The following is a 24,811-nucleotide window of genomic DNA, read 5'->3' on the forward strand; positions in this document are numbered from 1 at the left end:
TTATAGCTGGAAAAGTTCTAATTCTCTTTTTAAACTAATAACCTCAAACATGTTTTAAATCCTGTCACCCTTTCAAAGTTTATAATTACCTAGTTTATAATTGGACTCAGCTAGCAAACTTTCAATTTTTAATATATTTTTTGACGTGATGATGTCTTATAAATCGATGAATGCCAGCTGCATGCACGAAAAAGCATGACTCATTGTCATGTTCCCCCTGAGCCGAGTGTGCAAGAACCGGCCAACCACTTTGCGAGAAAATCTTCTATAATATCAAACAGGTTAAGGCGGGCATTTTAACTAATTGTTCGTGATTGTATTTAAACAAATTATTTAAATTAAATTTGCAAAAACTGTAGGTAAATAATATTTGAAAATTAAAAAGTACCTATGCAATTTTTCATTAATGTTTTCTTATGATGTTATCACGTAAAATTATTGTCCGTAAACCGACTTACAGCCAACCCCTCCCCCACCCCCCTTTTTAATTAAAGCAATGCATCACAATGTTAAACTTCAACTTGCGAATTTTGTGATATTTACATTAAATATGTGTAATTTTAAATCACATAAATACTTGTCGCCCGATAAAACGTAAATATTCTTCTATCGTGATAATCTAAAGACACTTATTATTATTTTTACAGATTATTAATTACTTTTTACATACATTTATAATATTATTTATTTGTGTTAGTTATTACATTTGGGAACCCCATTTGCTGCACTAGTGAAGTTTTCGGCATCGCCTGAGCTGGCAAATGCCATCTTGACTATATGGCCAGTCCGACACTGGCCTGAGCTCTCTAACATTATTTGACCTACTTATTTTAGAGTACCTACCGGTAATGGAAGATAAAGTTTAAGAATGTGATCAGGGCCTTAAGACGACATATATATGTTAAAGTTACTATAAAGCCAATTTATTGAGACAATAATTTCTCATGATTGTTTTTACTGTATAAACACAAAAAACACATACACATGCATACTTACATACACACACATACATATTTATATATACACAAACTCACACATACACACTTTAATGACGTGTCAGGTGTCAAACTGTCAAAGATTTGCTTCCAGCAACTTCCAATATGTTTCATCAAATTAAAGTTGGATGGTTATGACATCACAGTAAATATCACTAGCGCAGCCATGTTTGTTTATCAAATTGGATAACTTGAATTCCCATCAAATATTTTATAAAATATAGGTATTTTGCATGCAATATTCAATCAAAATAATGCCTACGGGAAATGTTAAATTGTCCGTTTATATCACTAACGAATCTTAAAAATTGCGAAGAACATATAGGCCAGAATCTCAGATATGGGCCATTAAAGAGGTTATAAATGTGAAATCGGTAAAAAATTATTATTATAAATGTAATGTGCGAAATAATTGTATGTGGAAATAAGAAATGATGTGTCTATACAACTTAAAAAAAAAACTGGATATTTATTTTATTATGTAACAGGTATTATTGTGTGTTAACTTTACAGATGTTTAAAATACTTAAATATGATCAAAAGGAAAATTAAATTCAAAAATCCCATCCAGCAATGTAATACATCATTTGATTTCATAATTAGATTAAAAGTGAAAAGTTTGAGAGAGCTCAAACCAAAAATAAACGTTGATAGTGTGACATAATTGAAAAAAATATATTAGGTTATCAGTTCAAATTTATTTGCTAAAGAAAATGGAAGCTATCTTTTTTTTTAATATCTACTACTCCTCTGTCTATTTAGTCAATTATATTTGGAGACAAATATTTGACAGTGTGACCGGGCGTTTAAGCAGTGCTATTTGATTCTGGCTTATTAAAGCCTATTCCTTGAGGCCAAAATGCTAAAAACAATAATAAATAAATGTTCTACCGACCTTTGATTTATAAATGGGACCAAAAGACACATTTTATGAATAGACTCGAGAAGTGTCCGTGTGTTTTCGTTACTGGTAGATATTAAAGATGACGTTAAGATCAATAGTTTATGAAAATGGTAAATTAGAAATATTGGATCAGTTGTTGTTGCCAAATGTGACTAAATATGTTCGTATCGGCGGCGTAGAAGAAGGGTGGCGAGCCATAAACAGTATGCAGGTTTGTTCAGATTTGTTTACATAAATCCATCATGCGTCCTAACAAAACGCGTGATAATAAAATAAATGTTTTCCCCAACTGCAAAAGTTAGAAACCGTTATAGTTTTTTAAAAACTTAAATGTCAATACCATGAGACAACACTGGCTAAAGAGATGCTCAACAGAGTATTCACGATAATCGCCGAACTAAATGATCTCTGGGTGTCGCTAATATAGGTTTATTTCCTTGCGAAAGCGCCAGTTATTTGACAGACAGACTGACAGATAGACAGTCAGTCAGAGTTGAATATACTAAGGTAGTTCGATTCATGAGAAAAAGGAACATAACAGGGAAGTGTATAACTAGAAGAGACAGGAGATAAAAGAGGCTGATGATAAGCACCTTGGGATAACCCTGCATATTTACCTGGGATGGGCAAAACAGGTTCAGTGGGGGGAGGGTGTTGAGGTTGCTTGGCAGAACTCTACATGGAGCAGAGACGAGGCTAAGGGAGAAAGCATACACGTTGGACAGTCCAGTGATAGAGTATGCAGCTGTGATCTGGGATCCCTACTTAGTGACAGGCAAGGAAGCTAGAGAAACTGCAGCAGCAGTGAGGTGGGTGATGGATATGTGAAGAAGGTAAGGGCCAGAGCAGGAAATGCATAGTCCGTCTGAGATGGTAAAGGAGTTGGGCTAGGAGGACAGGGAAAAGGTTGATCAGACTAAGGTGTCAAAGGGGGAAGGGGCTGGGGGCAGGTGGGAACTAGGGTGCCCAGAGGTGTGTTTAGGGGAGGGGGGGAGTGAGAGAAAGAGGAGGACTCCTTGCCATGGGTGTAAGCCCAATTGTGAGTGTAATTTATAAAATCAAAATCCTAGGGTAGTGACTTTTCTGTGAAAAAAAAATATATATTTAAATTGTGTTTTTGAGTATTTCTTATCCCAAAAACATTAAATATTCTATGTGTCTCATACCCTAATGTCTCATAATCAAACTTCACACCAATTTACAGTAGGCCTAATTTAAATTATCTAATTTAACCTATACTAACCAATCATTCACAATATTTTACAGTATATCAATGAAATCCCAATAGCACAATAGACAAATATTTTTATATCATATCATTATACAAAATCAATGTGTTGAGCATGACATAAATGGCAGAAACAACAGACTTCCTGATAGAAAGATTTTTCTTACTTCCATTGTGGACGTGTAGTTACTGATGTTAGTGTTAGAATTTTGTTTTCTAGGGTAGTTTAAATATTTTGTTTAGGTACTAACTTTTTGTGTGATTTTTTAAAACTGTTCACACACGTTGATTTTTTCAATTAATAATTAAATTTTTTTAATGTGTTTCTCTCAAATATGTTGATTGAAAAAAGGTGCAAGCATTTATAGCTGTTAAATTTTTTGTATGTTCTTGATAGCAATGAATATTGTTACGATTTACTGCGGGTTCGTAAAGGATAGCCCAATTAAAGATTTTATCACACACACTACACAGTTTTATTGATGGTCACTACTTTTGTCACTTACAAATCTTATAAAATTGCCAAATAATCAATTGCACTTAAAGAAATGTCTATTCCCCAGTCACTCGTTTCTTACAATCTTCTTTTCACCTCGCTGGGCCGCACCTCTGGCACAACTCTCGCCGCAGCGCCCCTCGTGGATCTCAGCCGTGGGACTCCGTCGCTGCACTCCGCCGCCGCTGACGCACTTGCCTTCGCCGAGATCCCACTCGACGCCTCGCTCGGAACTTTGCTTGGAACTCCGCCGCGCCTGCGACACTATAACCCGGAACTGAACCTTTCGCCCTGGAACCTTCTTCCAGGGACTTCGCCGCTCTTTTGCCCGGAAACTCCGCCGCGGGAAAACTCTGCCGCGGGAAGGCTCCCGCCTGAACTCTCTCTCTGAACTCCACTGCTCAGGCAGACGTCCTCTTTTTATATATCAGCCGCTATTTCTGGAACTCACAAGCGCGGCCGGGGCCAGTCACGTCATTCCGCGCGGAAACGACGGCAGAAATCTCTCGAAACACGTGTCGGCGGCTCGCGTAACTCCGCAGCTGTCAGGTTTCAGTTACGTGACAAAGGCAGGGCGCCGCGCGGGGATTGGTGGGAAGGAGGGGGGAAAGCGACAATCGTTATCTTGCAGGCGCGCGCGGCGCATATCATGTTGCGGCAGCCGCCAGCCAGCTCTGCACGTGTCCCGGCCAATGTCACGTTCGTAACAATATATTATTTATAGTAATTTATTCTTGTTCATCGCATGGGTGAGAAAGATGTCTTCATAATAATGGGATATTTTGCTTGCACATTGCATCCTTTTTGTCATCCAGTCTTGCTTTTGTGATGCCAGCATATTTAAAACTAAGCCAACCTAATGATTCACAACATTTAACAGTATTTTAAATGTAGCTAATCAAATATAAATAACAATTCTTATGATTTTTTAATGTAACTAACCTAATCTAGCATACTACTAAAGGGTAAACTACTTTAAATATTTCTATGTTGATTTTCAGAACCATTAAATATAATGGGATCTCAAAAATAACATTTTCAGAATATTTTATTTCAGTAGGATTTTTTTTCCCCTTCAACATGTATACTTGTGTGCTTGTGTGTGTGTTTGTGTGTGTGTGTGTGTGTGTCTTGTGTCTTGTGTCTTGTGTCTTGTGTCTCCGAGCGTGAATCCATTATACCTGTCTTCCTGTAGCATTGTAAAAAATTTTTAAATTGTTTTGTTGAATATGAGAAAAAACAGCATGCACTGTGGGAAGCAAGAGTGTTATAATTGGTGATTTAAAGTCCCGTAGGTTAAAATAAATCAACATTACAAGAGGCATTTATAGTATAAAAAGAAAACATAATTTTGTGGCTCTTTAAGTTACATGTTTCTTAGAGAAACTTTAAAAATTAAATTTATTTTATTTTATTTGAGATAGATGTGGCAGAAGGGTACATAGACTACTGCACTATTTTTTAAAACTATACATTATTAATTCAAAAAAGTGTAACTTTTCCCTAAAAAAAAAAAATTTAAAAATTAATTTGAGTCATACAGGTATTCATTCATTTTACCCAAAAAGGGTGTTTTGAAATTCATACTGTGATTGAAATACTGTACTTGTTAGTGTGAGCAGCAATGAGATTCAGCCTAATTTTGTGTGGCAAAAGCCTTTAAAAACTAAAAAAGTTTTGGTTTGAACATTATTAAAATCTCTGCAACAAATCTATTGAATTTAGTAAATGGACGGCTTTTATATAAAAAGAACCAAGCGCCATTTTTTACATTTTTGAGATATACCCATAACTGAATGCATGAAACACGCTAAATTCTTTAAAAAAATAGACCCAAGTGATATCTAGACTGTGCTGCTATTTGTGAGCACTTGAACCAACAACCATTTTGCATAGAGGTTTTCTACTTTTATTTAAACTGAACCAAGTGACATTTGGCGGTTGGTTCTGTTTAAAGAATATTTAATGTGTATTTTCTTTCTTGATTTAAAAAGAACCACGTAATATTATGGTGATTCAACAGTGATAATATTGTGAAATCAAACAGCTGCTGGATTCAATTTGTTTTTAATTCAATGTAGATTTTGAAATACTTGAGGGTACAAAATTCTGTAAGTTAATATTAGATTTGTTATTGTGTGTGTTTTTTTTTTAACAAGATCATGATGTATATTGTCAAAAGGATCATACAAATGATGATGAAGACTGGGATGATAGTGTTCAAAATCCAGACTACACTCCACATTTAGATTCAGGCAATGAAGGTGAACATAGAGAGACCAAAGACATAGAGGAAGAGAATAAAAATAATAGTAATGTACCTGAAAAGTTAGATGGGCAAACGACTCAAAATAAGAAAGGAGGTAGACCTAAAAAGATGAGAAAACGAAAGCATGTATGTCAAACATGCCAGTCACGGAAAAATCTAAAAGACACCATCAAACCTCATTTCGTAGTTAAAGGTACTTACTGAAGTCCCAAGAAATTCAATGATTTTAATTGCAACTACCCCAAACGATGCAAAGACAATGTTAATATTGATTCTAGAAAAAAAATTAATTTTGGGATTTAGGATTTTATGATTGCCAGACTGCTTTCATTGCTGCACATATTCAAGAGGTAAATGTTAAAAGAAAGAGGTCATCATCTAACAAACGACAATACACTAGAAAATACGAACTGGACAAAGTGAATGTCTGCAGAGAAATGTTTACTCATGCCTTGGGAGTATCAACAAAACGAGTCAACACATCACTGAACAAAATTCGCTCTGATTGTGTAACTGACAAGAGAGAAACTCAAAGAAAAGGTGTGCCTCGAATTTCTCCCGTTGCAATTCAAAAAATTAAGGATCACATCAACAAGTTTTGTAGGTATAAATCACACTACTGTCGGCGAGTGAGTGGTGATACACAATACCTATCTACAGAACTTACAGAATCAAAAATTTATGAATTATACAGAGAGAAAAATGAAGGAAATGGAGCAGTAAGTTTTAGTTGCAACAGAATGATACTTCACAGAGATTTTAATATCAAACGGAAAAAGCTGAAAAAAGATACAGCAATGCAGCAATGCAAAACTGCAACAACATTGAAAAGAAAACAATTATGAATGAGTTAAATGTGCATCAGTCAGAAGCTGAAGAAGCAAGAGATGCAATGAATCGTGAGCTTAAGACTGCAAAGGAATGTGAAAATGTGGAAATGTTATGTTATGACATGGAGAAAACATTGCCTCTGCCTAGAATCCCAACAAGGGATGGGTACAAGGCACTGCCGGAAGAGATGCCCAAGAAGTGGGTTCCAGCTTGCGAAAGCATATTGTTACTCATGTCGGAAGGAATGTCACAGACATCATTTTGTGGTCTGACTCGTGTGGGGGCCAGGATAGGAATATCAAAATGGTACTAATGATGAACACATTGTTTGGTGATCCAAACTCACTGAATTCTGTGACACTTAAGTATTTAGTTTCAGGTCACACCTCCCGAATAATTCTGATTTTGGCGATGTGGAATCTGCCCTAAAACAACAGCGACTATATACTTTGGAGGACTACATAAAGGTAATGGAAGGATGTCGTAAAAAGAGAAAATTTGTTGTGACACAAATGCAGAATGACGACTTTAAAGGGACCAGTGAAATAGAGAAAGAGATCACCAACAGGAAGATTGACACAGAATGAAATAAAATTAACTGGCTCACACTTCGTCAAATTAAATTGGAGGGATGTAAACCACAAGTTCTTCAGATGAAGACCAGCCATTCTCAAGAAACTTTCATTGATGTTAACATTAACAAAAACAAGCGATGAGGGAGACCCTCAGATGGATTTCAATCATCTAAATTAATTTCCCTGTGGCCTGAAGGAAAGCCTATAAGTAAGGAAAAGCTTAAGGGTATTAAATCTATTCATCATCTTATACCTCAAGGAGTATGGCATTTTTATCAGAAATTTCAATCGAGTACAGAGGTTTAAGATGACATAGATGGCTTTGGGAATAACGCAGACTTCACAATGGAAGATTAATAATAAATTGCTTTGTGTTTTATGCTGAAATGTGTATGTAAAAGTTTCTCATAACCAACTGACTTTTAAAAACATTTTTGTGATTTATTTGTCATCTCATATGGTATAAGTTATTCTTTCAGGGTATCTGGCATTTTTAACACAAAGCTTATATCCGATACATGAAGAACACTTGCCAGATTGTTTTAAGACTGATTATGTAGATTTGCAATGGGCAATTACTGAACGATGGGTATTAAGGTATTTAAAATGGTGTATTACGGTATTTGTTTTTTTGACAACGTGACCATGGCATTCATGTTCCATTATACTTGGTTCTTTTTAAAAAAAACTCTACTTTATTTTATTCAAAGAGAACCAACATCCATTTTTACTGATTAAACTATGATAGGAAGAGAATTCACAATGTTGTGCATAATAATAAAGCAGCTTATTATACCTGTTAAAATATTTTACATAGATTTTTTTATGTAGATGTTTCATTATTTTTTTGACATATGGATACTTTGAACAGTCTTTTCTCAGTTGTGACTGAATGGCGCTTGGTTCCATTTATATAAAAGCCGTCCAAATTAAGTTCCATCAATATTTAGGCTCATACTCATTTTTAACTTTTTAAAGCACACAATGTTTGCAGACTTTGTCACCGTTCTCAAATACCAAGAATTCTAGAATTTAGTCAAAATTTAATAATCTTATTTGGCAATTATTTTCTTTTACAATTTAATGTAAATGATCTAATCCAACCAACTAGACACTTTATTTTTATTGCCTCAGCAAGTGCAAAACTAATCTCGAAACTATAATGTATTACCTAATCTGGGGATTTTAGTGAATTCTATAACCTCAGAAATTTAATGATGTATTAATCTTGGCAATTAAATAAAAACCTTATTACCGAATATTTGACGTTCCATTAAAATGCAGTGAAATGTGTGAATATTTAACATAGCCCATGCCAATAGAAATTTAATAAAAATATAAAAAACAATTCACTGTATTTGCAGTAATTATAATCTTCAGAATTATCAGTGCCACCATGAAATCAATAAAACAACAAAAAAATTGTTTTTCTTTCAACCTTTACAATTGTGGGAAAATTTTAAAATGGCACCACCTACAGCAGCTTTGAAATATTTAATGACAAAACAGTTGAAATGCAGATGATCAGTGTTGACAACCCACAAAAAAAATGAAACTAATCAAATACATAATCATTAAGGAAAGTATAAGTCATTTTAAAGAAACTAGTTTCTAAACACTTTTAAACATAAAAAATGCACAATACTGAAGGAAACCTTTTAACATTAAAACATTATGAATAATTCATACTTGTGAAACAAAACTATTTTTAATTAAAGTGTAGTCATCCAAACTGTTAACTTATATGTATAATTAATTACATGGTACACTATTGACAGTCAGATAATTGTTATAATCTTTGCACTACATACAGCTTAAGGTAGCCTTTTTTTTAAAGGTAGTAAATAAAATAATTTTCTTGGTAATGAAAATCTTCTAATACAGTAATGCCCTTGTACAGAATTATCAATGGTGATTATAGAAAGCAGTATTATCCTTTTCAAATAATTTGGAAATTCTTTTAGTGAAAGCTGCAGTTTTTGAGGTTATACCAACTTGTGTTAGTATTGTCGTACCTGTTAGGGCCACAATCGTTGAGTAGTAAGATCACTTGTCTCCCAATAAATCTGTCTGGATTCAATGCCAGGCAATGACTGAACTGGGTTGTTTTGTGTTTTTTCGGCAATTAGGATGGCAGATGTTGCACTTAGCTGGTGGGTTTTCTCTGCATACTTTTCTCCCACTTCCTTCTGCCTCCTCCTCCCATCTTTATATATTCTGTTAATGGTCCAGTCTCATGGCCTTAATTCATGCTCTTTTTTCCCTTGTCCTCAATGATGTAATTTCAAATGATGACAAAATGAGAAAGAACGAGGGTTTTGGGAAAGAAATTGGCGGTGGGCTACAATAATGAAGCATCTCAACGTTTTTGCCTGGACTATTGTTGTGAGACCTTGAAGAAACTGGGATCAGGATGGACCGACCATGATCCAAAACAGGGACCTCCATATTGCGAGTCCAGTTTCTCACAGCTGCTGCAACGTTGTATTGTTTTATTCGCAGTGCTGCCAAGTGTTGCACAATTTACGCATGTAGCCGGTTGGCTTTTGGCTTCATATGATGGCACAGTAAATAGATAAAAATTCAGTTCAGTAAATCGGCGTGTCTACAGGTCCCAAAAGTCCCTAAAGTCACGAAAAAGTAATGAAATTTACAGACATGTTACGAAAGTCAAAAAATTCCCTAAATAAGCATCACTGTTGCTTTAAGTCATTAAACTTAAACTTCCAGAAACCTTTTGGTAACTTACATTTTGATTTTTTATATATCACTTCAATTTATAGTCACGTATAGACATTCACCTGTGAAAATGTTTTTGCTTTCTTACTTAAAAATCAGTACATTCCTCTGAATTGTAGAAAATTTTTATATTGTTTATAATTATATTTAATGTAGGATATATATTTGTATTTATATTTATAATTAAAAATTACCAGATTAAAAAAATTTACAAGAAAATTTTGTTAAATGGTTCTGAAAAGATCCTGACATTGGTTCACTAGGTCTTTGTAGACACTTTGTAACTGAGGTTCAGTTTGTTAGTAGCTACAAAATCAAATCTACCCCAAGAGGATTCAAGACTCCAAGCATGCAGTGCTTGCAGTATTATAAGTATTGAATACTTGTTTTAGTATTTTTTTTAATGTGGTTCTTTTTTCCCCTGAGTAATTTTTAAATTATCGAATAATATATATTCATTACTGTATAGGAGTGAGTGTTTTATTTAGAGTGTAGTCTCTTGCAGTAAATACCTGTTAAGAAATTTCTCAAAGTAGGCTACCAAGAAATATAGATGTGTTAACAGGTAAATTTTATCTAAAGGTTAAATTGTATGAATTTACACATCCAGTGCAAAAGCTATTTTAACATTTATGCAGGAAATTACTACCTTAAGTTGGATTTTGTTAAGAAGGTTTTACTGAACTTGGCAACACATATAGCATGTTTGATTTACGTGTGTTTAATTGTATGCATTTAGTTATAACTGCCTGGCAGTTGGTAACACTGCACTTGTGTCTTGCATGTGGTTCCCCAGGTGCGAGGCGCGCCTGCGATCGCTATAGTCGGCTGCCTCAGCCTTGCGGTGGAGCTGCAGAAAGAAGTGTTCAACGACAAGAAGATCATCCGCCAGGAAGTGGAGGGGAAGCTGAACTACCTGGTGTCAGCTCGACCGACAGCTGTCAACATGAAGTTAGCGGCCCAGGTCTTGATCAACTTCATCAACGAGCTCGATGAGAACGACACGGTGGGGGCGGAGGAAATGAAAAGGGGGTAAATTAAATGCGTCTGTTTTTTTACTAAGACTATGTGAACATCAGTGTGATTTATCATCAAAGAGTGTCACATGTTATTACTGCATATCTTCAATAAGTCATATTCTGTATCTTAAGTATATGTATTCCAGTGGAGTCTCACACACCATGTTGATTTTTGATATTTTCTTCATTTGAATTGGTTAATGACAATTTCTGTAATTTAACACTATCTTTCTTACAATTATTGTTTGATCACAAACATTTTTAACAGATATTTACTAAATGTGGTACAATTGCTGTAAAAAGTCGCAACAGTGGTAACAATTACAAAACACATGACTTAACCCCTTATATAACTCATAACAAAAATATCTGTTGAAAATATTTGCGACAGAGAGGTATAGTGTTAAATTTATAGAAATAGCCCTTTAATATTGGTGATGATGAGAAAGTGAAAAAACAGCAACACTGTATGTGAGACCCTACCTTAATCTCACTGCTGACTGTGTCGTGAAAGACAGCTACACTCCGGACCACAGTGTTCAAGTGATCAGATAACTGCCGCCACCCAAGGTGATTCAGGGTCTATCCCTGGCGAGGTTTAACTGAAATCTTCTGCAGGTGGGAAACATGCCATATCTAGTCAAGAGCTGGTGGGTTTCTCATGGGCACTGACTCCCATCCCCCCATTCATTTGTTCCATCGATGCTTGGTCTCGTCCCATCCCCTCAGCATCTTTCACAACCCAAACAGGTTTCTCGCACACAGGAAGAACTCAGGGAATTGAAAAGTTGTCTTCAAAACTTACGAAAACATTTAAAATATATCAAATGTTAGTTACCAAACTCAATTACTAAACTAGTGCATTCTTTTAATGTCTTAAAATCAGTCTATTTAAATCATGATTTGGCAGCATTGTTTCCATAGCATTGATAGAAGAAAAAAAAAAGGTACAAAATGTGTTTTGTGGGGGGAAAGATTTTATGGACAATTTGACATGTTTATGTGTGGTTTAAATATTTTAGATAATTACTTGTAGTTTAACATTTTCATTTGATTCTAAAATATTGATTAATGAGACATGGAAAAAAAAGTTTTGTTGGACAGGGGGGAAGATGGAAATATCTGGGAAATTGGCTGAACGTATGAGAGTGGGTACCCTGCCTGATGACGAGACATTAAGGGCTCCGCCTACCCGGGCGCACATACGGTGCGCAGAGCAGGAAAAACGATGTGATTTCAAAACTATTCAATATATCCGAGTGGGGTCTGCTTACGAAAAGCATTTAAGAGTTCGCTGAGGGCCGAAAAGTACTTATGATTTCACTGATTTCAGTTTAAGTTTAAGTGTATTTTTATAAGAGTTAAAATGACTAAAATGGACGTTTTCAGAGTAATTTTAAAGTGTAAAACAACCGGTACAGATTCTTGAAAATACTTAAGGGACTTGCATTACACCTTTATCTTCATTTCTCCGCAGTATAATGTTACGGTCACCGCTCAAATTTCACAGTTACCCTGTGACAACGATAAGACTGCCCACCAGTTCAGAGCCCTGCGCTTAGAGGTTATACCGCGCTAGAAATACCAGCGAGCGTCACGCTTATCATCCCGCCTCACTAATACAGATACACCCCTGATAAGGCAGGCCCCTTAAGAGACCGACTTAGTCAGGTGTGTATCTACGTTAGTGAGGCAGGATGATAAAGTGCTACGCTTGCTGGTGCTTCTGGTTATTGCCTCTAAGTGCAAAGCTGTGGACTGGCGCGCAATCTTATCGTCGTGCATTCAGTGGTAAGCATATATTTATAAGGCAGAAAAATGAAAATGAATGTGTAATGCAAGGCCCTTAAGTGCTTTCAAGTATCTGCACCAAGCATTTCATGTCTAAACATTATTCTGAAACACATGTTTTAGCCTTTTTCACTCTCCAAAAAATACAGTATAAAAACAAAGTACTGAAAAAAAAAACTACTTGTCTGGCCTCGTGAATTCTTAAATGCTTTTTGTAAACAGGCCCCACTCTAATATCTTGAGTAGTTTTTCAAATGGGATGGCTTATTCTGGATGTGCACACGATATGTTTGGCCAGGCGGGCCACTGACTTTGCGCTGCGCAGGTTCATCTCGGCGATCGAGGCCATGCTGGAGAAGGACATCGTGGACAACCGCGCCATCGGGGAGGCCGGGGCGCAGGCGATACTGGCCGGCACGCCGGAGGACAACGCGGTGCGCATCCTCACGCACTGCAACACGGGCTCGCTGGCCACGGCAGGTTACGGCACGGCGCTGGGCATCGTCCGGACCCTCCACGCCCACAAGAGACTCGGTGAGCACTTCTGCCCCCGCAACTTATAGCTTCAGCACAGTTTTTTGCATCCAGTACATTTGGGGTGGACTGGTTTATTGAAAACTTTTCAAACTTTAAAATATTTATTGCCTTAAATACATTGAATTTAAAAGCTACTTAATGTTCTTCAGTGAAAATTGGAAATTTTTATTGGAAACACTTTTCAAGTAGGTACTCATGTACGTGTAAGAAATTTATATATATATATTAATGGTGTAAACTGTGATAAAACTGCTTCTTGACTGTTGGTATTTAAAAATTGTTTCAAAAAATAAACATACAATTAGGTTGTAAATTGTATCTTAGTATTCATTGAATACTATTATTATAATTTTTTGAGATGTGGTTTTTTATCCATTATATAGCAGCAAAGGTACCTGCTAGTGGCATTAAAATGAAAACTGAAAATTGAGACAAAAATCTAAACAAAAATTAAGAAAAATTTTTTTAAACATATGAACCTAAATTAATGAATGGAATTGCTTAAGCAACTATGTATGGCCATGGAAATTATGTTTCACTTATATTCAAGGAATTCAATTTGAAAAATATTGATTACAATATGTATTTTTAAGAAGGATTTGGTATAACTATAGTGCATTTTGCAATTTTTTAACATAGTTCAATTTTGACGTTTGTGGTTTTTACCTATTTTTTTAAATTTTATTATATTGGTAACATGCTTATCAACAGTTAAGACTAGTTAACTTTTGAGATAGGCACAACACAAATAGTACAGATACACAATAGTCAAAACATAAATTTAACTTGGAACTATAAAATAAAAAAAAATCATAAAAACAAGTGATTATGAGGTGGACACTGCAATGTAGGGTAGGCACAAGGTCCATGTAAATATTCTAATTTTCTAATATGAATACAAAGATTTTATTATTTGTATTAGATTCAAACTTAAATATTAATATTTGAAAATAACAAATATTTGTTTTCTTAAGAATATTTGACAGAGCATACCTCGTGAATTTGTCGAATACCAATGTTAACATGATTCTGTGATGAAACAGATCTTGCAACTATAAAACATAAAAGGAAAATAATGGTTTCTGATATCAAATGAAATTAGCAGAAATTTTGTTTATAATATTGTTGTTCTAAAATACAGTTTACCTAGTTGCCATTAATAACTAAGATGTTTGAATAATCAGGGTTTAAATATGAGCTCATTTAATCAATAATTTGGGAACTCAGCAAATTTTTTATTTTTTATTTTTATATATTGATTGTATTTCACAGTATTTTGCTGTTGACAAAATTTTGCTGGATCAATATGTAGCAGGTTCTAGAAAATAAAGTGAGTAGGAACTGAAATTAAATGTTTGGTTAAGTTAGGTTAGCTGTATAATTATAATAAAAATAAATAAATAAAAAAAATTTAAATATTTAGACAAAATTTTATACATAATTATTGTTGCTGACTTCACCTAACCAACTTTTCACTTCAGTATTATTTGCCTAATTGCCCATAAGCCACTACACTTCACGTTTACTTTTTCTTTGCATATTTTTTACATGATGTGAAGAAAAAAATTTTTGTGAGATATAGGTAATTCTCATTCTTACTTTTCAAATTTAATATTCGTATTCAAAAATAATTTGGTATTCAAATTTGTATTTGATTCGAACTAAAAAACTGATATTCGCACAGGCCTAATAGGCACTATGTACAGTCAGGCACTCCACAATAGAATAGGGTGTCATCAGGTCACAATAGTTGCAAACAACTAATGAAACTGAAGGATTGGTCACAAAAGTCAAGAAATTATCTGGAAATAAACTGTAACTGCTTCAATTTCTAGGACCCTTTTGCTAACTTGCGTTTTTTCTTTTGATGACTCACTCAGGGTGGCCAGCCAACCGGGAAATGCGGGAAATAGCCAGGATTTCTTTAAAAAAAAAAAAACAGGAATACCTGGAATCAACCAGGAATTTTTATTAGAACCGGGAATTTTTTTTATGAAGTAACAATCGCAATAACATACGGCTGTTAAAAGCCTATGGTGGAGAAACTTGAACGTGAGCACGTTCACCACCCGTCGAAGCACGACAGTATTCTCGTTAGCTATGTTTTGTGAAAGTTAATTTGTTCATATTGCATTTAAAAACTTTTGTAGTATGTAAGAAACCGTTAACAATTCAGACTTCCATACTATTATGTTTCTGTACCTATTCAAAAGCAACAGCATTTTGGCTGAAAATGTTGTTGTAGGGTGGTAGTAATTTCTCGCACTGCATGTTGGTAGCACTAGTTTTGTATATACATATATATTTTTTACTTTGCGCTCATGTTGTTGCGGCACGGTATCACGGATAATTTTCTCGAGTTTTTTAAAAGTTTAGTTGTGCGGGACGTTGTTTTGAATTTTTTAATCTAACATGTAATTTGCGCAGACTATCAAAATGTCAAAGAGTTCGGTCACCACATACAATGAGAAATATACGAAAGAGTTTGAATGGGTGGCGAAAGATCCAAAGTGCAGGACAAACACCATTTGCAATTTGTGTAATGTTAAAATCAATATCGGTAGCATGGGAAGAACAGCATTAGCCAGTCTCACAAGAGGGGCAAAACACGTGTGTTTTGTGTCAAGTAATTTTGGTGACGTGAGATTATAAATTTTTTGGTTGGTGGTAGGCTTTGTTTTAAGCAAGTTCATTGATTTAATTTTTAAGTCTATAGTTAAGTTGTCTATTGTTTAACGCCAATAAAACATCATATTGTGTGTGCTTTGTGTAACAAAAATGCAAATTGTATGCAAATATTGAAAAAAAACCACCCATGAAAAAACCAGGAATTTTTTTATCCCCTGCTCACTTCAGTTTATAGTTGCACAGAAAATATAAATACCTTACTTACCTGAATATGATGCTGTGATTTTTACCAAACCTGTGGAAACTGAGATTGGGGCTCACATAACAATCGCAAACTTGTATCTTTCCATTGTTTAGTTGAAAAACTACACACACTGCCTGTAAACTGCATCACTTATGCCACTTTAGTTTAGGGCTTCCTGAACCTCTACACAGACGTGACAAATGAGAGATGAAGGATGAAGGATGAAGGAAAGTTTGTCATTGCGTTCCTTCTGCTTCTCTTAACTGAGGCTGCTGGGAAGTCACTCCCTACCCCTTCTCTTTCACCCTCCCAGGTGACCACCATATGTCTTTACATTCTTTGCTTTCTGAACAGCTACTATCTTTGAACTACAGTCATAAAACACAATTACTTATTTTTTCTAAATGTGGCGTGGTGCTTCAAAAGAGATGATGTAAATCACTCTACTGACGAAAGTGGCACCATGAATATGGAATAAATTTAATAATTCAAATAATTTTCAAGTGCAACGTACTTGAATTTTGATTTACAATCCATAAACATCTTTTTCATAAACTCAGTCACATTATTTTTGGGTAAATACGGTAGTTGGAGACTGTCCACTTTCATAGTGTGGAATTTATCTCTGAATAGTGTTAACCTATAAATTTGCACATTCCTACAAATATAAGCTTTATTTAGTATTTTGTTCAATTTTTCTTATTGCTTATAAAAAAGACCATGTGATATAAAAAGCAGTAGTAAAAAGTTTTTAAAGGTCCTGAGAAAGACCTGAAATTAGTGCACCAGGTATCTGTAGACACTAGATAGGCTGTGTACCTGCTGGGGTCTGATACTGACAGGATACAGCCTGGAAATACCTTAGCAAATACATAACTAATTATTTCAGGGGAGCAACTACAGCTCTCTTAGTCATTGCAGCAGTCGATGAATATTGACTTTTTTCAGTTCCTAATTCTAGGTCCTGTGCCTTGGCGTGCCTTAACCTTAAATGCAAGCTGTGACTTTTTATTTTTAAAAACCAAGATGATGACAGAGTCAGGTTTTGTGTAGTACATCCTTAACAAGTGTTGCAAAAATGTCATAATGGTGGATTTCTCATGTTAAAATGTTTTGTATTTATTATTAAAAAATTTTCAATTAAACTTGTACTAGCAGGAAAAATGTTTTGCTTATGTCGTTATGTCCGTGTGAAATTTAACAGTGTAGCATTTTTTACAAAAATTTAGTTAACTTAACGTATAATACTAGCTCCCCAGTGGCTTTTAGTATTATGTACATATGTGCAACTGAACTTGTTTTTCTTACGTTTAAATATATTAGATATTCCTTAAGCCTGAACAAACTGTTTGCCATGAAGTTTGGCTAGTCTTTTCACATTGGACCAGTGTGTCAGACAGCTTGAGAGATGTTTATTTTTCTTTCGTAATTTTTATTTCTTGCTGTTGTGAAAGTTCACACTTATCTCGAACCTTGATAGTTGTGAATGGGTTAAGGACGTGGTCTAAAAGATAGTTACGTCAGATCTTGGGTTAATAAGGCCTTGGAATTTGGGTTATCAGACTAAGACCTGAAAGTTTTTTTTTACTATTCATCGTTTACATTGGTTCACATCAAGGGACAAGGTTTTATGGTGAATTGCGATAAAACTGAAATGCAAGCTCGACTAGATGTTTTATGTGTAAAAGTTATTCTAAAAATAAGCTTTTTTCATCATTTTCACTCTTATAAAAATACAATATCCAGAAACATATTTGCTCATCTGATATCTTAAGCAATTTTCAAATCACGGTTTTTCCTGAAGCTCAGCAAACTGTATGTGTAACCATGTAGGTGGGGCCCGTAACATACCAAACCATTGTGTCTTACCAAACACAACTGAAATGCCGGCTATGAATAAACCATTATATTTTTTACTGTCTACATTTTATGGAGAGAAAAGCACCTTGGTGCTAAAAGACATCGATACTTAATGCATCCTGGCCATCCACTTGGCCACCTTCCCCTGGGGGCACACTATTTCTCTTTGAAAAGTGACAGAACATTTCAGAACACGTCTTCCATTTTCATTGTCTGCTGCCGCACAGTGGGGTATTTGGCCGATTTAGGCGGCCAAAAGTGCATTTTACAAATTTGACTTTACACAGATAAGTGATACCTTATATGAAAGCTGAAGAGTCTAGGATTAAGAAATTGTATCCATCTTATCGCTCGGCGCAACCTTAAGGTCGTGAGATCAGTTGGAACTTGTTCTCATGAAGTGGACGTGTCCGTTCTTGACTCTCCCGTGGAGGCTTCTTTTGGTATAGTGACTTGTGTGTATGCGAGTTAGAGAGTGAAGTGAAAACTAATGGAGCCTGAAGAAGCAGGTAATTGTGTATAAAAGACGTGTATTTTCGTACAGATGTTTACTGTTTTAGCAGAGATAGAGCATTTTACATAGTAGTTTTTTTTTTTTCTCGTTATTTTCGAAATAAATTTTAAACTTATGTAAGTATATTAGTCTACTTCCCGGGGTTTCCCGGTCATAATTTTTGATGCAATGAAAAGGTTAAGCCTTCTACTTTACAATTACGTAAAAATTACCTGCGGATTCGCGCGGTTTTGCATTATATATATATATATATATATATATATATATATATATATATATATATATATATATATATATATATATATATATATGTATGTTTGCAGATTATTCTTTTTTTTACATGTGTTTATTTTCTTTACGATTTCTTCCAAATTTTGTTTTAGGGCCTTCGGGCATCAATGCAGTGACTCGAAGAAAGTTGTTTAACATGATGCAACAGCAAAAGTTAACGAATATTAAGGAACAATTAGAATTTTTAGAAAATTACTTATTACATAACGACAATTATTCTGAGGAACAAATAAATTATGTAAAGCATAAATTTTCACATTTTAAATCAGAATTTAAACGAAGGTGGACCATAACACATAAGAAAAAGGATATATTTGTAAAAAAAAAAATTGTGATTGGCTCAATGGACTATTTGAAGTTCCTAAAGAAATAAAGCGACCAGGGAGGCCAATGAAGAGATTTCAAGATTTGAGTGATAGAAGCAAAAGAAGAAGAACAGAACATACTGCAGAGTCTGAAGTACTAACTTACGCTACTCGGGTGACATTAGGAGCTGTAGGAAAAAGAGACGTTTCCAAAATACTGAAGGAAATTACAAGTTCTCCGAAGCGAGCAGGGAAATATAAGAGAGCATATTCTATTAGGTTAGGGTATGATAAACCACAACAAACGACATTAAGTGCATTGGCTATGTTTGTTGAAGCGGAACTTTCCAGAAGACAGTACGAAATAATTAGAAGGACTAATAAGAAGTTCTATCCTTGCTTTAGTATTCTTCAGAAAGCAAAAGTAGATTGTTACCCAGAGAAGGAATCATATTTCATTACTGAGAATTGTGCTGCAATTAACTTACAACATTTACTGGACCATACTGTTACACAACTGTTGTTGCATTTAGAAGAAGGTGTACAAACATTAAATAAAGAAGAATGTAACTCATTAGTGTTAATTTGCAAGTGGGCCTGTGATGGTTCGCAACAAACTCAATATAAGCAAAAATTCCAGAATGATGCTGACTCCGATGCACATATTTTCCAGAGTTCTTTTGTACCGCTTCAACTAATTTGTAGCACAAATAAGAAATTAATCTGGCAGAATCCAACGTCTTCTTCGCCACGTTATTGTCGTCCTATTAGAATAAAATATGTGAAAGAATCCACAGACATAACAAATGAAGAAATCAACTATGTACAAAAGTCTATAAATTTGTTGCAAGACACGAAGGTGACATTGGCAGACAAATTATACTCAGTCAAACACACAATGATGCTCACCATGATCGACGCCAAAGTTTGTAACGCTGCTACTCAAACAACTTCCACACTGAGATGTTATATTTGCGGTTCAACAAGTAAAGATTTTAATAATCTATCAGTCAAAAACGAGGTTAATGCAGAGACACTTAAATTTGGACTATTGATCTTACATGCTAGAATCCGTTTATTTGAAAGTTTATTGCATCTTTCCTATAAACTGCCCGTTAAAAAGTGGCAGGTAAGATCAGAAAATGAAAAAGCACTAGTGAATAAGAGAAAATTAGAAATCCAAGAAAACGTGAAAAATAAAATAGGTTTGATTGTAGATGTGCCAAAACCCGGATTTGGCAATACCAATGATGGTAACACTAGTAGAAGGTTTTTCATAGACCCGGAATTAGCAGCAGAAATTACAGGCATTGATTCCAAACTAATATATCGCTTCAAAGTGATATTGGAAACCGTATCGTGTGGACACAATATTAACATAGAAAAATTCTCAGAATATACCATGGAGACGGCTGAGCTGTATGTTCAGTTATATCCATGGCATCCGATGACGCCTACGGTTCACAAGATTCTGATTCATGGTGCCGTTGTGGTAGAGAACGCGCTGCTGCCTATAGGCCAACTTTCCGAAGAGGCTGCTGAAGCACCCAATAAACATTTTCGTCTTTACCGTCAAAATTACGCAAGAAAGTTCTCCAGTCTCTCTTGCAACCTAGATGTGCTTAACAGACTATTACTAAGTTCTGACCCGTTGATAACTGGTATGAGGCCTATAATTCGAAAAATTAAAAAATTGTTTTTAAAGGAAACCCTAGAAATGCTACTTCCAGCTGAAACTACAAATCAGCATCCAGATACTGCTGAAACTGAAGAAGATGAGACTTCAGAAGGAACAGAAGAATCTTCTGATGAAGAACCGTATCTGTCTTAATCTGATTTATCATTATTGTGTAAATTTAGGTAGGTGTTCTAGGTAACATTTGTATTTTTGTATAAAATTATCAATAAAGTAATAAGTCTTATAAAATCCAAATAAAATGTTTCCTTTCACTTTAAACTACCACGAATGGGTAAGCTGGCATATGTAGACCCAATTAAAAGATAAAAATAATTTTGGCCGCCTAAATCGACCAAATACCCCACTGTGTGCCGCTTCCCTCCATGTGCCACCACAAAATCCCACGCCATGCTTTTCTCACTAACTGTGATTGGGCCAATTGCGTCCAAGCTACCTGCCACCACTTGGTACCCTGTTCTTCCCTCACCTTTCCTTTCCTCCAAGCACATTGCCACTACTGCATTCAATAACTGCCGTTCGACCAGAAAATGGGAGGGTGAGTTTGTTACGTGGAAAACTGTGACTCGCAGCCATACTAACAACCATCCTAGACGGTTTCTTCAAGGTGCACCTAAAACTTGCCTAACCACATTTGGCTTATACCTATTTGAGGAGCCCAGCACACAGACTCAGGATAATTATAAACCATTTATTAAAATAATCCCACCGATTATAACAAAAAAGATGCAAAAAAATTACAAACATTAATGAAAACAAATTAATAACTAAATCACTATATACATGCCAGGTCATGCAATTTAAATAAAATGATTAGATACACAAGCTATCTCAAAAGTATTACATTTGGGTTCATTCTTTTCTACAACACCATACAATTGTAATATGTTTAATATGTTGTGCTAAAGCTTGAGAGTGTATTTAATATTAATATTAATTTTTGTTTTTGATTAAAAAAAATTTCATAGCAAGCTAATGAAGTAAAAATGTTTGTGTTAAGTAAGTATCTTAAGTGCCTAATGAATAATAATTTTTGTTTATGTGAAATTACTATACTGGTACATTTAATCTAAATGTTTAAACTATCAGTTATTCTGTTTTAAGGTTAAGCATTGTACATTCGGTCATGCAAGAAGACCTCAAATATAATATTCCCTACAATCTCCCTATACCTTTATTCAATTTATTTTCATCGTGTTATAATTTTTTTATGTCCCTTCGAAAATGTTGAGGGTTCCACTAAAATGTTATTTGTTTTGACAATGTTTCTTGTAATGAGTTTGGTTTTCATGTTTGAGTGCTTAATGAAGTTGAAACAGCTTCGACTGCAGAAGAGTGTACTTGCAGCCAGGTGTGCACAGACGGCCAGGGATGTGTGTTGATAGGAGGTGGTGGTGTGTGGTGATGCAGAGCACGTCTACTGCACGGAGACGCGGCCGTACAACCAAGGGGCACGCCTGACGGCATACGAGCTGGTCCACGAGCGCATCCCGTCGACGCTGGTGTGCGACAGCATGGTTGCTGCGCTCATGAGGTCGCGCAGTGTCTCGGCGGTCGTCGTCGGGGCTGACCGCGTCGCTGCGAACGGTGACACCGCCAACAAGATCGGGACGTACCAGGTGTGTTCGCTTGCTTTCACCCCTTCAGAACATTTCCAGCACGTTGAGATTTTTTATTTTTTTTTCTGAATAAATACTTAAAACAAAGTTTTTATACATATGTTCGAAAATGTCATTTTTTAATTACTCTAAATTCAAAGCATCGAATAATTTGCATCACATATATATTAGTGGTGCACCGATATGGCTTTACCGATTACCGATTCGATTACCGATTATGAGAGCAATAATCGGCAGATACCGATTCAGTTACCGATTATAATGAAATAATTTTTTTAAGTGTAATAATGCACACAAAATTTTTTATTCCCATGTGAATTTAATTACAAGAGTAGGTAAAATTGAGAATACAGTTATAATAACTAGGGTTCTGCGAATATTCGAAATTACCGAATTCGAGTTCGAATTTTTTGATATTCGATTCGGAAATTCGAATCGAATTCATTTTACAATAATTCGACTTGACATCCCCCTCCCCCAATTTTAAAAAAAATGTAAATGGACGATTACATCTTCCACTTACAAAAAATTATACATCGAAACCCCTTATTTACGTTGCCGTTATTTACGTTTTCACGTTATTTGAACCATTTTATTTCTGTCCCGTTTTAACCTCATTCGATGTAATGCAATGAATTCCCGTTGTTTACAACGCGCCTATTGCTTTACGCAGTTTACGCCGTTCGTTCTGATAAAACTGCTTACTAACTTAATTAATCCTTTTACAAAGTAATCTGATATGTAAATCGTGTTTTAAAGACTTTTTTAAAAGTTAAAAACTTCATCTTAAACGTCTCGGGAGTTGCTTTATACCGCTTGTCCGCTTATAAAAACGTAAACAGCACCAGTTTGGTTGTGTTGATTCCTGTATTCCTGTATAGAGCGCACGCACGTAGTCGAAAATTGATGTCGATAGCTCGCAGACTGCATGCACGCGCGCGCTCTGTCAAAAACCAAGTTAACCCGTACGATCGTTATGCATATAGTTACAAATCACGTTCTTGTTACGGGTTTATTTTCTTTTTTTTTACGTTGAATAAAATGGTTTTATTGTATCACTCATTAATTTAAATTATTTAGCTTGCTTTCGCAAAGTCTACTTTTTATGGATTACTTTACATTCTTTTTTGCACAATAGTATTCTCCGTTCACTCTTACCCGAGTTTTGGAATAAACAAAGCCTCTTGTAAACAAACATTTCCATTGGCTGCCGTCCGCCGCGCACATTATTCGTGCCCAAGAAATAGTCCCTTGGTTACGTACCATTTGTAAGTATTTTTACACTGCCTTTTTTATAACAATTGTTATATAGCATTATAGCGTTTCACCATTAATATCCAATACAGTTTAATGTGTCAGCAAGTATTTACTTACAATTATGTTAGCAGACGCTGTGTGTACAGTCTACAGTTGATACCCGGCGCAACAGTTGTATTTCGGATTCGTGCGCGCACGGTTTGTTATGGCTGACGCCGGACAAGGTTTTGTAAAGCACAGAACGGGAAAGCCTTTGAAAAGTGCACAGAAAACTATTATGTTGAATGTTTTTAAAACATTTTCAGACAAATATTCGGATCGTCGTGTGAACGATATCGCGAGTTTAACTGCGGAATTTACGAGTGTTTCGAAGAGCAGTGTGCTTCGTGCAGGGAAAGAATTACAGGGCACTGGGGCATTAACAACTCCTGGGAAGAAAAGGAAACTTGAGTATCCTGTTATCAAAAATTGTGATGATTTTGTGAAGACGGCTTTTAGGCGCAAAGTGCATAGTTTTTTTTTTTCGCAAATGAACCACCTACGCTGAACAAAGTGCTACGGTGCTTCATGTTATATTACTTCTCCGTTATTTTATTAGCACCGACTGTACTGAAGTGTGTGTGTTGCAACTAGAACTAGTGCTTGGCGCGCAAGAAGAATTCAGCCTATCACTTGCTGACGCGGCGCAGTGATACGACGGTGTTTGTTTATTTCAAAACTCAGCTAAGAGTGAACCCACGGTCTCACCCCTAATTATAAACTTGATTTTAGAATAAAATGTGCATTGCTTACGCAATAAAAACGGTAAATTTTTTTTGACGTGATTACGTCTAATAAATCGACGGACGCCGGCTGCACGCACGAAAAAGTGTCCCGTTACACACATTGTCCCGTTACTCTGTGTCCCGTTACGCTCATTATACGATTGCGCTGCATCTATCTCTCTTCCACTCGATTGGAACAACAATCGATTTTACTTTTTCGAGGCGCATTAAACTTGAAACACTGCCATT

The 24,811-nt window shown here is 35.4% G+C and overlaps 1 protein-coding gene across 1 annotated transcript in view; it reads left to right on the plus strand.

Annotated features, from left to right (window-relative positions):
• The first annotated feature begins 1,868 nt into the window (after positions 1–1,868).
• LOC134527666 (methylthioribose-1-phosphate isomerase) overlaps positions 1,869–24,811 on the plus strand; it is a 51,137-nt gene continuing 28,194 nt past the window's right edge. Inside the window, exons 1-4 of the mRNA XM_063360540.1 lie at positions 1,869–2,110; positions 10,834–11,069; positions 13,173–13,381; positions 22,333–22,541. Of these exons, the coding sequence (XP_063216610.1) occupies positions 1,979–2,110; positions 10,834–11,069; positions 13,173–13,381; positions 22,333–22,541 (786 nt within the window). The 5' untranslated portion in view covers positions 1,869–1,978. The remainder of the gene's footprint in view (positions 2,111–10,833; positions 11,070–13,172; positions 13,382–22,332; positions 22,542–24,811) is intronic.

This window comes from Bacillus rossius, chromosome 1 (genome assembly GCF_032445375.1).
Source record: "Bacillus rossius redtenbacheri isolate Brsri chromosome 1, Brsri_v3, whole genome shotgun sequence".
Lineage (NCBI taxonomy): Eukaryota > Metazoa > Arthropoda > Insecta > Phasmatodea > Bacillidae > Bacillus > Bacillus rossius.